Consider the following 14,973-nt stretch of genomic DNA (forward strand, 5'->3'; position numbering starts at 1 on the left):
GACACTGCCACAGGGTTACTGCCGGAGACACTGCCACAGGGTTACTGCCCGACACACTGCCACAGGGTTACTGTCGGAGACACTGCCACAGGGTTACTGCCCGACACACTGCCACAGGGTTACTCCCCGAGACACTGCCACAGGGTTACTGCCGGAGACACTGCCACAGGGTTACTGCCGGAGACACTGCCACAGGGTTACTGTCGGAGACACTGCCACAGGGTTACTGCCCGACACACTGCCACAGGGTTACTGCCCGACACACTGCCACAGGGTTACTGCCGGAGACACTGCCACAGGGTTACTGCCCGACACACTGCCACAGGGTTACTGCCCGACACACTGCCACAGGGTTACTGCCGGAGACACTGCCACAGGGTTACTGCCCGACACACTGCCACAGGGTTACTGCCGGAGACACTGCCACAGGGTTACTGCCGGAGACACTGCCACAGGGTTACTGCCGGAGACACTGCCACAGGGTTACTGCCGGAGACACTGCCACAGGGTTACTGCCCGACACACTGCCACAGGGTTACTGCCGGAGACACTGCCACAGGGTTACTGCCGGAGTCACTGCCACAGGGTTACTGCCGGACACACTGCCACAGGGTTACTGCCGGAGACACTGCCACAGGGTTACTGCCGGAGACACTGCCACAGGGTTACTGCCGGGGGCACTGCCACAGGGTTACTGCCGGAGACACTGCCACAGGGTTACTCCCGGAGACACTGCCACAGGGTTACTGCCGGGGGCACTGCCACAGGGTTACTGCCGGAGACACTGCCACAGGGTTACTGCCGGAGACACTGCCACAGGGTTAATGCCCGACACACTGCCACAGGGTTAATGCCCGACACACTGCCACAGGGTTACTGCCGGAGACACTGCCACAGGGTTACTGCCGGAGACACTGCCACAGGGTTACTGCCCGACACACTGCCACAGGGTTACTGCCGGAGACACTGCCACAGGGTTACTGCCGGAGACACTGCCACAGGGTTACTGCCTGACACACTGCCACAGGGTTACTGCCGGAGACACTGCCACAGGGTTACTGCCCGACACACTGCCACAGGGTTACTGCCGGAGACACTGCCACAGGGTTACTGCCGGAGACACTGCCACAGGGTTACTGCCCGACACACTGCCACAGGGTTACTGCCGGAGACACTGCCACAGGGTTACTGCCCGACACACTGCCACAGGGTTACTGCCGGAGACACTGCCACAGGGTTACTGCCCGACACACTGCCACAGGGTTACTGCCGGAGACACTGCCACAGGGTTACTGCCGGAGACACTGCCACAGGGTTACTGCCCGACACACTGCCACAGGGTTACTGCCGGAGACACTGCCACAGGGTTACTGCCCGACACACTGCCACAGGGTTACTGCCGGAGACACTGCCACAGGGTTACTGCCGGAGACACTGCCACAGGGTTACTGCCGGAGACACTGCCACAGGGTTACTGCCGGAGACACTGCCACAGGGTTACTGCCGGAGACACTGCCACAGGGTTACTGCCGGGGGCACTGCCACAGGGTTACTGCCGGAGACACTGCCACAGGGTTACTCCCGGAGACACTGCCACAGGGTTACTGCCGGGGGCACTGCCACAGGGTTACTGCCGGAGACACTGCCACAGGGTTACTGCCGGAGACACTGCCACAGGGTTAATGCCCGACACACTGCCACAGGGTTAATGCCCGACACACTGCCACAGGGTTACTGCCGGAGACACTGCCACAGGGTTACTGCCGGAGACACTGCCACAGGGTTACTGCCCGACACACTGCCACAGGGTTACTGCCGGAGACACTGCCACAGGGTTACTGCCGGAGACACTGCCACAGGGTTACTGCCTGACACACTGCCACAGGGTTACTGCCGGAGACACTGCCACAGGGTTACTGCCCGACACACTGCCACAGGGTTACTGCCGGAGACACTGCCACAGGGTTACTGCCCGACACACTGCCACAGGGTTACTGCCGGAGACACTGCCACAGGGTTACTGCCGGAGACACTGCCACAGGGTTACTGCCCGACACACTGCCACAGGGTTACTGCCCGACACACTGCCACAGGGTTACTGCCGGAGACACTGCCACAGGGTTACTGCCCGACACACTGCCACAGGGTTACTGCCGGAGACACTGCCACAGGGTTACTGCCGGAGACACTGCCACAGGGTTACTGCCGGAGACACTGCCACAGGGTTACTGCCGGAGACACTGCCACAGGGTTACTGCCGGAGACACTGCCACAGGGTTACTGCCGGAGACACTGCCACAGGGTTACTGCCGGAGACACTGCCACAGGGTTACTGCCCGACACACTGCCACAGGGTTACTGCCGGAGACACTGCCACAGGGTTACTGCCGGAGACACTGCCACAGGGTTACTGCCCGACACACTGCCACAGGGTTACTGCCGGAGACACTGCCACAGGGTTACTGCCCGACACACTGCCACAGGGTTACTGCCGGAGACACTGTCACAGGGTTACTGCCGGAGACACTGCCACAGGGTTACTGCCCGACACACTGCCACAGGGTTACTGCCCGACACACTGCCACTGGGTTACTGCCCGACACACTGCCACAGGGTTACTGCCGGAGACACTGCCACAGGGTTACTGCCGGAGACACTGCCACAGGGTTACTGCCCGAGACACTGCCACAGGGTTACTGCCCGACACACTGCCACAGGGTTACTGCCCGACACACTGCCACAGGGTTACTGCCGGAGACACTGCCACAGGGTTACTGCCGGAGACACTGCCACAGGGTTACTGCCGGAGACACTGCCACAGGGTTACTGCCGGAGTCACTGCCACAGGGTTACTGCCCGAGACACTGCCACAGGGTTACTGCCGGAGACACTGCCACAGGGTTACTGCCCGACACACTGCCACAGGGTTACTGCCGGAGTCACTGCCACAGGGTTACTGCCGCAGACACTGCCACAGGGTTACTGCCGCAGACACTGCCACAGGGTTACTGCCCGACACACTGCCACAGGGTTACTGCCGGAGTCACTGCCACAGGGTTACTGCCGCAGACACTGCCACAGGGTTACTGCCGCAGACACTGCCACAGGGTTACTGCCGGAGACACTGCCACAGGGTTACTGCCGCAGACACTGCCACAGGGTTACTGCCCGACACACTGCCACAGGGTTACTGCCGGAGACACTGCCACAGGGTTACTGCCGGAGACACTGCCACAGGGTTACTGCCGCAGACACTGCCACAGGGTTACTGCCCGACACACTGCCACAGGGTTACTGCCGGAGACACTGCCACAGGGTTACTGCCGGAGTCACTGCCACAGGGTTACTGCCCGAGACACTGCCACAGGGTTACTGCCGGAGACACTGCCACAGGGTTACTGCCCGACACACTGCCACAGGGTTACTGCCGGAGACACTGCCACAGGGTTACTGCCGGAGACACTGCCACAGGGTTACTGCCCGACACACTGCCACAGGGTTACTGCCGGAGACACTGTCACAGGGTTACTGCCGGAGACACTGCCACAGGGTTACTGCCGGAGACACTGCCACAGGGTTACTGCCCGACACACTGCCACAGGGTTACTGCCCGACACACTGCCACAGGGTTACTGCCGGAGACACTGCCACAGGGTTACTGCCCGACACACTGCCACAGGGTTACTGCCGCAGACACTGCCACAGGGTTACTGCCCGACACACTGCCACAGGGTTACTGTCGGAGACACTGCCACAGGGTTACTGCCGGAGACACTGTCACAGGGTTACTGCCGGAGACACTGCCACAGGGTTACTGCCCGACACACTGCCACAGGGTTACTGCCGGAGTCACTGCCACAGGGTTACTGCCGGAGACACTGCCACAGGGTTACTGCCCGACACACTGCCACAGGGTTACTGCCCGACACACTGCCACAGGGTTACTGCCCGACACACTGCCACAGGGTTACTGCCGGAGACACTGCCACAGGGTTACTGCCCGACACACTGCCACAGGGTTACTGCCGGAGACACTGCCACAGGGTTACTGCCGCAGACACTGCCACAGGGTTACTGCCGGAGACACTGCCACAGGGTTACTGCCGCAGACACTGCCACAGGGTTACTGCCGGAGACACTGCCACAGGGTTACTGCCGGAGACACTGCCACAGGGTTACTGCCCGACACACTGCCACAGGGTTACTGCCGGAGACACTGCCACAGGGTTACTGCCGGAGACACTGCCACAGGGTTACTGCCGGAGACACTGCCACAGGGTTACTGCCAGCCATCCCTGCTCCCACTGAGAGTGTCCGTACCAATCCCTGCTCCCACTGAGAGTGTCTATCCCAATCCCTGCTCCCACTGAGAGTGTCTGTCCCAATCCCTGCTCCCACTGAGAGTGTCCGTACCAATCCCTGCTCCCACTGAGAGTGTCTGTCCCAATCCCTGCTCCCACTGAGAGTGTCCGTACCAATCCCTGCTCCCACTGAGAGTGTCCGTACCAATCCCTGCTCCCACTGAGAGTGTCTATCCCAATCCCTGCTCCCACTGAGAGTGTCTGTCCCAATCCCTGCTCCCACTGAGTGTCCGTACCAATCCCTGCTCCCACTGAGAGTGTCCGTACCAATCCCTGCTCCCACTGAGAGTGTCTGTCCCAATCCCTGCTCCCACTGAGTGTCTATCCCAATCCCTGCTCCCACTGAGAGTGTCCGTACCAATCCCTGCTCCCACTGAGAGTGTCTGTACCAATCCCTGCTCCCACTGTGAGTGTCCGTACCAATCCCTGCTCCCACTGAGAGTGTCCGTACCAATCCCTGCTCCCACTGAGAGTGTCCGTACCAATCCCTGCTCCCACTGAGTGTCTATCCCAATCCCTGCTCCCACTGAGAGTGTCCGTACCAATCCCTGCTCCCACTGAGTGTCTATCCCAATCCCTGCTCCCACTGAGAGTGTCTGTCCCAATCCCTGCTCCCACTGAGAGTGTCTATCCCAATCCCTCATCCGAGAGTGTCCGTACCAATCCCTGCTCCCACTGAGTGTCTATCCCAATCCCTGCTCCCACTGAGAGTGTCCGTACCAATCCCTGCTCCCACTGAGAGTGTCCGTACCAATCCCTGCTCCCACTGAGAGTGTCCGTACCAATCCCTGCTCCCACTGAGAGTGTCCGTACCAATCCCTGCTCCCACTGAGAGTGTCCGTACCAATCCCTGCTCCCACTGAGAGTGTCCGTACCAATCCCTGCTCCCACTGAGTGTGTCCGTCCCAATCCCTGCTCCCACTGAGAGTGTCTGTCCCAATCCCTGCTCCCACTGAGAGTGTCCGTACCAATCCCTGCTCCCACTGAGAGTGTCCCAATCCCTGCTCCCACTGAGAGTGTCCGTACCAATCCCTGCTCCCACTGAGTGTCTGTCCCAATCCCTGCTCCCACTGAGAGTGTCCGTACCAATCCCTGCTCCCACTGAGAGTGTCCGTACCAATCCCTGCTCCCACTGAGAGTGTCCGTACCAATCCCTGCTCCCACTGAGAGTGTCCGTACCAATCCCTGCTCCCACTGAGAGTGTCCGTACCAATCCCTGCTCCCACTGAGAGTGTCCGTACCAATCCCTGCTCCCACTGAGAGTGTCCGTACCAATCCCTGCTCCCACTGAGAGTGTCCGTACCAATGTCCTGAGCTGGGTATTTTCCATTGAACAGAGGTACGAGGCAGGGTGCTTATTGTCGCCATTGCTGTTTGCAGTCGAGTGCTTGCCATTGCACTTTGGTCGTCTTCTAAGTGAAGGGGTTGGAGTGGGGAGCGGGGGAGCATAATGTGTCCCTGTATCTGGATGATTTGTTGTTGTGCATTACGGATTCTCTCTCCAATGTGAAGATTATGGAGTTGCTCAGGAAGTTTGGTCCCTTCTCCGAGTACAAGTTAAACCATGGCAGTATGACACAGTGGGTTAGCACTGCTGCCTCAGGCCGCCAAGGTCGCAGGTTCAATCCCGTGTGGAGTTTGCACATTTTCCCCGTGTCTGCGTGGGTCTCACCCCCATACCCAAATATGTGCAGGATAGGTGGATTGGCCACGCTAAATTGCCCCTTAATTAGAAAAAATAAATAATTGAGTACTCTAAATTTATATTTAAATAAAAGATTTCCTCCCTAAAGAACATTAGTGAAGCAGATGGGTTTTTCTGACAATCGACAATGATTTTTTATTCAACATTAGACATTTAATTCCAGATTCCTGGTGGGACTCAAATCTGGGACTCCAGAACATTTCCCGGGCTGTTGGATTATTAGTCCAGTGTCAATCCTATTACGCCATTGCCTCCCCATCTAGTGAAGCTCATCAGGAACAACTCAACACTCAGTTGATATTCTCCTGTTTGTGGTGGGCTGATTGGTGAAATCTGATCTCGTGTATTCCTGCATTTCACGTGTTTGGGATTTGACAAGAATTAAAATATTTCATCACTTTCTTCTCCTTGGTGACTCGATTCATTCACACTCATTTCCATTTACGGCAGATTAAAAAGAAAGTATTCTTGGGAAAATACGTAACATTTTCCAATGGCAAGAAGTGCTTGCAGACAATGGGTGTTATTATCTGTGTCCTGACGGTATATTTTCTCACTCACACAGATACAAGGGGCTGATTACTGGGAGACGCGTCAAGCTGATTATTGCGATCTTCTGGATCCTTTCCTTTGTGATTGGCTTGACTCCATTTTTTGGCTGGAATCAGAGGAATGAGGTGCTGATGAATTGCACACACGTGGTGAATAACTCTGCCCTCCGGAACTGCTTGGTGAAATGCCTCTTTCTGAATGTGGTCAATATGAACTATATGATTTACTTCAACTTTCTGGGTTGCGTCTTGACGCCACTGCTCATCATGTTGGGCATCTACGTAAAAATCTTCATTGTTGCTCGAATGCAGCTTCAAAAGATTGAGCTGAACTCTGTAAATTCTGACACTTCCCGGACGTATTTACAGAATCAGGTCAGAGTCGCAAAATCACTGTCCATCATTGTTGGGTTCTTCGCTTTTTGCTGGCTTCCACTCCACATCCTCAACTGCATTAATCATTTTCACCCACAGTATTTCAAAACCATGGACTCACATATTATGAATGCTGCCATCGTCCTGTCTCACGCCAACTCTGTTGGGAATCCCATCATCTACGCCTACAAGATTGAAGAATTCCGCAACACCTTCCATAAAATTATTTTCAAACAGATTTTGTGCAGAACAGACGATGGATTTAAGCCCGGCAGGTTTGGTGAAACACGAACAGAAAGGGTTCAGAGATGTTGACACGAAACCGGGGTATCGTGTGGACTTTATACCTCGTGCTTACAGACATAGCTGACATCTGTGTGTGCATTAATTGTAGGGGTGTCCTTTTGGGTAAGAAAAGGATAACATTGCAATCAAAGGAAGCTGCCGAAATGTGAAATACTTCAGCATTTCCTCAAACTGATTCCAACCCGACAAGGCAGAGTTTCTACATACGGAGCATTGAGACGATCACTTGAAACGTTGTAGCAGACAAGAGAACTGGCCAAATGCTGGAAAAGGGGTTTGTTTGATGGCCGGCACAGGTCGGATGGGCCGTTTGTCTGCTGTAAAACTCTGTGACCAGGGGACCCACAAAACATTTGCAAACTAGATTATTGCTGTACGTCTGTGAGGTCAGTGACCCCGGGCAGGTGTGCTCAGTGACCCCGGGCAGGTGTGCTCAGTGACCTCGGGCAGGTGTGCTCAGTGACCCCGGGCAGGTGTGCTCAGTGACCCCGGGCAGGTGTGCTCAGTGACCCCGGGCAGGTGTGCTCAGTGACCCCGGGCAGGTGTGCTCAGTGACCTCGGGCAGGTGTGCTCAGTGACCCCGGGCAGGTGTGCTCAGTGACCCCGGGCAGGTGTGCTCAGTGACCCCGGGCAGGTGGGCTCAGTGACCTCGGGCAGGTGTGGTCAGTGACCTCGGGCAGGTGTGCTCAGTGACCTTGGGCAGGTGGGCTCAGTGACCCCGGGCAGGTGTGCTCAGTGACCTCGGGCAGGTGTGCTCAGTGACCCCGGGCAGGTGTGCTCAGTGACCTCGGGCAGGTGTGCTCAGTGACCCCGGGCAGGTGTGGGCAGTGACCTCGGGCATCGTGCAGTGACAGTTGTCAGACTGTCAATCACACCTACTCGTGCATCTTGAAGTTGTGAAATCAGACATTATCTTGTTGACTCCAAAGTGCAAAAACATTTCAAAGCATCACCAACTTTATTCCAAAACAAATGCTACTTGCCAACTCTCAATAAAGTGCCAGATTTGTTCTAAAAAATGTCCTAACCGAGCTACAATCAATAATTGTGGGGCAGAATATATCCGAGACAATTCTCGGTTGAACGTTGATGAGGGAAAGGGGGTGTAGCTGATACTAAAGACAGAATCCTGCCGCTCCTTGCCCCGCTGCCCCAATCCTAGCTGTCCCCAAGTCAAAGATAACAATATCATGGCCCTGACCTGAGCAACAATTCCAGTGGCTGTATTGGAACTGTGCCCTCCATACTGATCGACACTAGCTGTGGAGTAAGTGGGAGGACAGTTCATGTATGAGGCCACCAGGAGAATTCACCATGGGGCACTCTGACACCGGGCAATGCAATGCCATCAGAACCTCAATTACCCCCCACCCCCTTGCTAGGGATTAAACTGCCTAAGAACCCCCCCCCCCCCCCGCCCTGGAGGAATTGGACCATTTTGGGGTTCCAGGCTGGACTGTACTAGTGGGGTCCGCATGCATCATTGGCTCGAGATTCCCCGATTTCAGCTGTTGCAGCACTGGTGAGGTAGGGCAAGGAATTCACCGCCATTCGCTCAATCCCTTGGAAGTTCTGCTGATCTGTTAAAGTTGCAGAGGGAGACCAGTAAAATTTAGTGGCCTTGATTTCACGATACCAACAGGACATCACAGACCAGCTGGCAAGACCAGCCTGACTCAACACAAACCAGGATAACATTAACATCACTTTCAATCTTATCTTATGTGTTGCAGTCGGAAACGCTCTCACCCAGTCCTGTACATGTTCTGGAACATGCTCACCCAGTCCTGTACATGTTCTGGAACACGCTCACCCAGTCCTGTACATGTTCTGGAATGCTCTCACCCAGTCCTGTACATGTTCTGGAACATGCTCACCCAGTCATGTACATGTTCTGGAACACGCTCACCCAGTCATGTACATGTTCTGTAACGCTCTCACCCAGTCCTGTACATGGTCTGGAACGCTCTCACCCAGTCCTGTACATGTTCTGGAACACACTCACCCAGTCCTGTACATGTTCTGGAACACACTCACCCAGTCCTGTACATGTTCTGGAACGACTCACCCTGTCCTGTACATGGTCTGGAACGCTCTCACCCAGTCCTGCACACATTGTTCTGGAACACACTCACCCAGTCCTATACATGTTCTGGAATGCTCTCACCCAGTCCTATACATGTTCTGGAACACACTCACCCAGTCCTATACATGTTCTGGAACGCTCTCACCCAGTCTTGTACATGTTCTGGAACACACTCGCCCAGTCCTATACATGTTCTGGAACGCTCTCACCCAGTCCTATACATGTTCTGGAATGCTCTCATCCAGTCCTATACATGTTCTGGAACACACTCACCCAGTCCTATACATGTTCTGGAACACACTCACCCAGTCCTATACATGTTCTGGAACACTCTCACGCAGTCCTGTACATGTTCTGGAACGCTCTCACCCAGTCCTGTACATGTTCTGGAACGCTCTCACCAAGTCCTGTACATGTTCTGGAATGTATCACGGGTTAGTACAATGGTTCTGGGCTGTGAACACTGGATGCAGAGGAATTGTGTTGCTGACTTTGGGGCAATCCCATTTGGAAGAATGCATCTTCCAGATTGTAACATTTATGCAGCTGATATTTTACAATTGTAGAAATCTAAAAGCACCATTATGACACAAAATAAACCAATTATTCATAAACTCTTGTCATAACTATGGTGTGATTACTGGGAGGAATTCGAAGATGAGAAAATGTAATTGAGGAAGTTTGATCAGGCACAATATTTTCAACTTGATGTAGGACAATCGAATTTCATTTTTCAATTTACACGCGTCTGACCCCCTTTTGACTCTCCTCCCACAGACTTACCTCACCCTCCGCACCCCTCAGTCCTCCGCACCCCTCAACCCTCCTCACCCCCATCCCTCCTCACCCCTCAACCCTCCTCACCCTCTCCACTGCAACTTTGCTGATTCCCGAAGTATCCAAGTTTCAGTGCAGTGTGAGTGCTTCTGTTCTACCTTCCCACTGGCCCAATTCCAGAGGTTGAATTGTCACGTCTGGGAATGTCAGCTGCCTCCCCAGGGTCCTGAGCCGGTCGGGTCACTGGGCGAGTGATTATAATTGTGATTCTAATTGTATACCTTTGTCTCAGGATTGTTTCACAGAACAAATAACCCAGTCCAGGCTGCTATCTGATCCTTGCTGTATATAAAATAAAGATTATTATTATTAATACACAACGTCAAAGCCAGTCCGCAGCACATGACAAGAAATTGAAGCAAGAATTTAAATCCACCCCCCATATTGTTGAGAGTTCATTCAGCAACAATTTGCAAAAATAAACATTTTAAACAAGCCAAGAAATAGGACAATGCCAATATACACAGACAGGAGCACAACTCCCGGGGGGCAATGCTCTTATTTCCATTCTGCTTCGTGAACCTAAATGCCTTTTGCATGGCCGTTTGGTTTGAGAACCACAGCTTTTCCATTGAGAAAGTAAAAAGGAAAATACTTCATGATGCAGCTGAATTCACACCTCAAAGTGTTCCTCAGGGTGTTCCTCAGGGTGTTTACACGAGGTTTGCTAGTGTCACACGGGAGAGTTTAAACTAGTATGGCAGGGGGGTGGGCATCGGAGCAATAGGTCAGAAGGTGAGAGCATTGAGGGAGAACTAGGAAATAGGGCCAGTATGGCTCTGAGGCAGAGCAGACAGGGAGAAGTTGCTGAACACAGCGGGTCTGGTGGCCTGAAGTGCATATATTTTAATGCAAGAAGTATTACGGGTAAGGCAGATGAACTTAAAGCTTGGATTAGTACTTGGAACTATGATGTTGTTGCCATTACAGAGACCTGGTTGAGGGACGGGCAGGGTTGGCAGCTAAACGTTCCAGGATTTAGATGTTTCAGGCGGGATAGAGGGGGATGTAAAAGGGGAGGTGGAGTTGCGCTACTGGTTCGGGAGAATATCACAGCTGTACTGCGGGAGGACACCTCAGAGGGCAGCGAGGCTATATGGGTAGAGATCAGGAATAAGAAGGGTGCAGTCACAATGATGGGGGTTTACTACAGGCCTCCCAACAGCCAGCGGGAGATAGAGGAGCAGATAGGTAGACAGATTTTGGAAAAGAGTAAAAACAACAGGGTTGTGGTGATGGGAGACTTCAACTTCCCCAATATTGACTGGGACTCGCTTAGTGCCAGGGGCTTAGACGGGGCGGAGTTTGTAAGGAGCATCCAGGAGGGCTTCTTAAAACAATATGTAGACAGTCCAACTAGGGAAGGGGTGGTACTGGACCTGGTATTGGGGAATGAGCCCGGCCAGGTGGTAGATGTTTCAGTAGGGGAGCATTTCGGTAACAGTGACCACAATTCAGTAAGTTTTAAAGTACTGGTGGACAAGGATAAGAGTGGTCCTAGGATGAATGTGCTAAATTGGGGGAAGGCTAATTATAACAATATTAGGCGGGAACTGAAGAACATAGATTGGGGGCGGATGTTTGAGGGCAAATCAACATCTGACATGTGGGAGGCTTTCAAGTGGCAGTTGAAAGGAATTCAGGACCGGCATGTTCCTGTGAGGAAGAAGGAGAAATACGGCAATTTTCGGGAACCATGGATGACGAGAGATATTGTAGGCCTCGTCAAAAAGAAAAAGGAGGCATTTGTCAGGGCTAAAAGGCTGGGAGCAGACGAAGCCTGCGTGGAATATAAGGAAAGTAGGAAGGAACTTAAGCAAGGAGTCAGGAGGGCTAGAAGGGGTCACGAAAAGTCATTGGCAAATAGGGTTAAGGAAAATCCCAAGGCTTTTTACACGTACATAAAAAGCAAGAGGATAGCCAGGGAAAGGGTTTGCCCACTGAAGGATAGGCAAGGGAATCTATGTGTGGAGCCAGAGGAAATGGGCGAGGTACTAAATGAATACTTTGCATCAGTATTCACCAAAGAGAAGAAATTGGTAGATGTTGAGTCTGGAGAAGGGTGTGTAGATAGCCTGGGTCACATTGAGATCCAAAAAGACGAGGTGTTGGGTGTCTTAAAAAATATTAAGGTAGATAAGTCCCCAGGGCCTGATGGAATCTACCCCAGAATACTGAAGGAGGCTGGCGAGGAAATTGCTGAGGCCTTGACAGAAATCTTTGGATCCTCGCTGTCTTCAGGGGATGTCCTGGAGGACTGGAGAACAGCCAATGTTGTTCCTCTGTTTAAGAAGGGTAGCAAGGATAATCCCGGGAACTACAGGCCGGTGAGCCTTACTTCAGTGTTAGGGAAACTACTGGAGAGAATTCTTCGAGACAGGATCGACTCCCATTTGGAAGCAAATGGACGTATTAGTGAGAGGCAGCACGGTTTTGTGAAGGGGAGGTCGTGTCTCACTAACTTGATAGAGTTTTTCGAGGAGGTCACTAAGATGATTGATGCAGGTAGGGCAGTGGATGTTGTCTATATGGACTTCAGTAAGGCCTTTACAAGGTCCCTCATGGTAGACTAGTACAAAAGGTGAAGTCACACGGGATCAGGGGTGAGCTGGCAAGGTGGATACAGAACTGGCTAGGCCATAGAAGGCAGAGAGTAGCAATGGAAGGATGCTTTTCTCATTGGAGGGCTGTGATCAGTGGTGTTCCACAGGGATCAGTGCTGGGACCTTTGCTCTTTGTAGTATATATAAATGATTTGGAGGAAAATGTAACTGGTCTGATTAGTACGTTTGCAGACGACACAAAAGTTGGTGGAATTGCGGATAGCGATGAGGACTGTCGGAGGATACAGCAGGATTTAGATTGTTTGGAGACTTGGGCAGAGAGATGGCAGATGGAGTTTAATCCGGACAAATGTGAAGTAATGCATTTTGGAAGGTCTAATGCAGGCAGGGAATATACAGTGAATGGTAGAACCCTCAAGAGTATTGAAAGTCAAAGAGATCTAGGAGTACAGGTACACAGGTCATTGAAAGGGGCAACACAGGTGGAGAAGGTAGTCAAGAAGGCATACGGCATGCTTGCCTTCATTGGCCGGGGCATTGAGTATAAGAATTGGCAAGTCATGTTGCAGCTGTATAGAACCTTAGTTAGGCCACACTTGGAGTATAGTGTTCAATTCCGGTCGCCACACTACCAGAAGGATGTGGAGGCTTTAGAGAGGGTGCAGAAGAGATTTACCAGAATGTTGCCTGGTATGGAGGGCATTAGCTATGAGGAGCGGTTGAATAAACTCGGTTTGTTCTCACTGGAACGAAGGAGGTTGAGGGGAGACCTGATAGAGGTATACAAAATTATGAGGGGCATAGACAGAGTGGATAGTCAGAGGGTTTTCCCCAGGGCAGAGGGGTCAATTACTATGGGGCATAGGTTTAAGGTGAGAGGGGCAAGGTTTAGAGTAGATGTACGAGGCAAGTTTTTTACGCAGAGGGTAGTGGGTGCCTGGAACTCGCTACCGGAGGAGGTGGTGGAAGCAGGGACGATAGTGACATTTAAGGGGCATCTTGACAAATACATGAATAGGATGGGAATAGAGAGATATGGACCCAGGAAGTGTAGAAGATTGTAGTTTAGTCGGGCAGCATGGTCGGCACGGGCTTGGAGGGCCAAAGGGCCTGTTCCTGTGCTGTACATTTCTTTGTTCTTTGTTTGTTGTGTTCGTCAGGATGTTCATCAGGATTTCCCTCGGGATGTTCCTCAGGATGTTCCTCAGGGTGTTCCTCAGGGTGTTCCTCAGGATGTTCCTCAGGATGTTCCTCAGGAAGTTCCTCAGGGTGTTCATCAGGATTTCCCTCGGGATGTTCCTCAGGATGTTCCTCAGGATGTTCCTCAGGATGTTCCTCAGGGAGTTCCTCAGGAAGTTCCTCAGGGTGTTCATCAGGATTTGCCTCAGGATGTTCCTCAGGGTGTTCCTCAGGGTGTTCCTCAGGGTGTTCCTCAGGGTGTTCCTCAGGGTGTTCCTCAGGGTGTTCCTCAGGGTGTTCCTCAGGGTGTTCCTCAGGGTGTTCCTCAGGGTGTTCCTCAGGGTGTTCCTCAAGATGTTCCATTGGATCCTCGGTGTTCCTCAGGCTGTTCCTCAGGCTGTTCCTCAGGCTGTTCCTCAGGATGTTCCATTGGATCCTCAGGAGTTTCCTCAGGGTGTTCCTCAGGATGTTCCTCAGGGTGTTCCTCAGGATGTTCCATTGGATCCTCAGGATTTTCCTCAGGGTGTTCGTCAGGATGCTCCTCAGGATGTTCCTCAGGATGTTCCCCAGGCTGTTCCTCAGGCTGTTCCTCAGGAAATTCCTCAGGGTGTTCCATTGGATCCTCAGGGTGTTCCTCAGGGTGTTCCTCAGGGTGTTCCTCAGGGTGTTCCTCAGGGTGTTCCTCAGGGTGTTCCTCAGGGTGTTCCTCAGGGTGTTCCTCAGGGTGTTCCTCAGTGTATTCCTCAAGGGGTTCCTCAAGGGGTTCCTCAGAATGTTCCTCAGGACGTTCCTCAGGACGTTCCTCAGGACGATTCTCAGGGTGTTCCTCAGGATGTTCCTCAGGCTGTTCCTCAGGGTGTTCCACAGGATGTTCCTCAGGATGTTCCTCAGGATGTTCCATTGGATCCTCAGGATTTTCCTCAGGGTGTTCCTCAGGATGTTCCTCAGGATGTTCCTCAGGATGTTCCTCAGGGTGTTCCTCAGGGTGTTCCTCAGGATGTTCCTCAGG

At 52.9% G+C, this 14,973-nt stretch overlaps 1 protein-coding gene across 1 annotated transcript in view; it reads left to right on the forward strand.

Annotated features, from left to right (window-relative positions):
- adora2b (adenosine A2b receptor) overlaps nt 1-9,998 on the forward strand; it is a 124,664-nt gene extending 114,666 nt beyond the window's left edge. The window contains exon 2 of the mRNA XM_072470032.1: nt 6,632-9,998. Within this exon, the coding sequence (XP_072326133.1) occupies nt 6,632-7,307 (676 nt within the window). The 3' untranslated portion in view covers nt 7,308-9,998. The remainder of the gene's footprint in view (nt 1-6,631) is intronic.
- The last annotated feature ends 4,975 nt before the right edge of the window (nt 9,999-14,973 follow it).

The sequence above is a fragment of the Scyliorhinus torazame genome, chromosome 12, assembly GCF_047496885.1.
Source record: "Scyliorhinus torazame isolate Kashiwa2021f chromosome 12, sScyTor2.1, whole genome shotgun sequence".
Classification (NCBI taxonomy): Eukaryota; Metazoa; Chordata; class Chondrichthyes; order Carcharhiniformes; family Scyliorhinidae; genus Scyliorhinus; species Scyliorhinus torazame.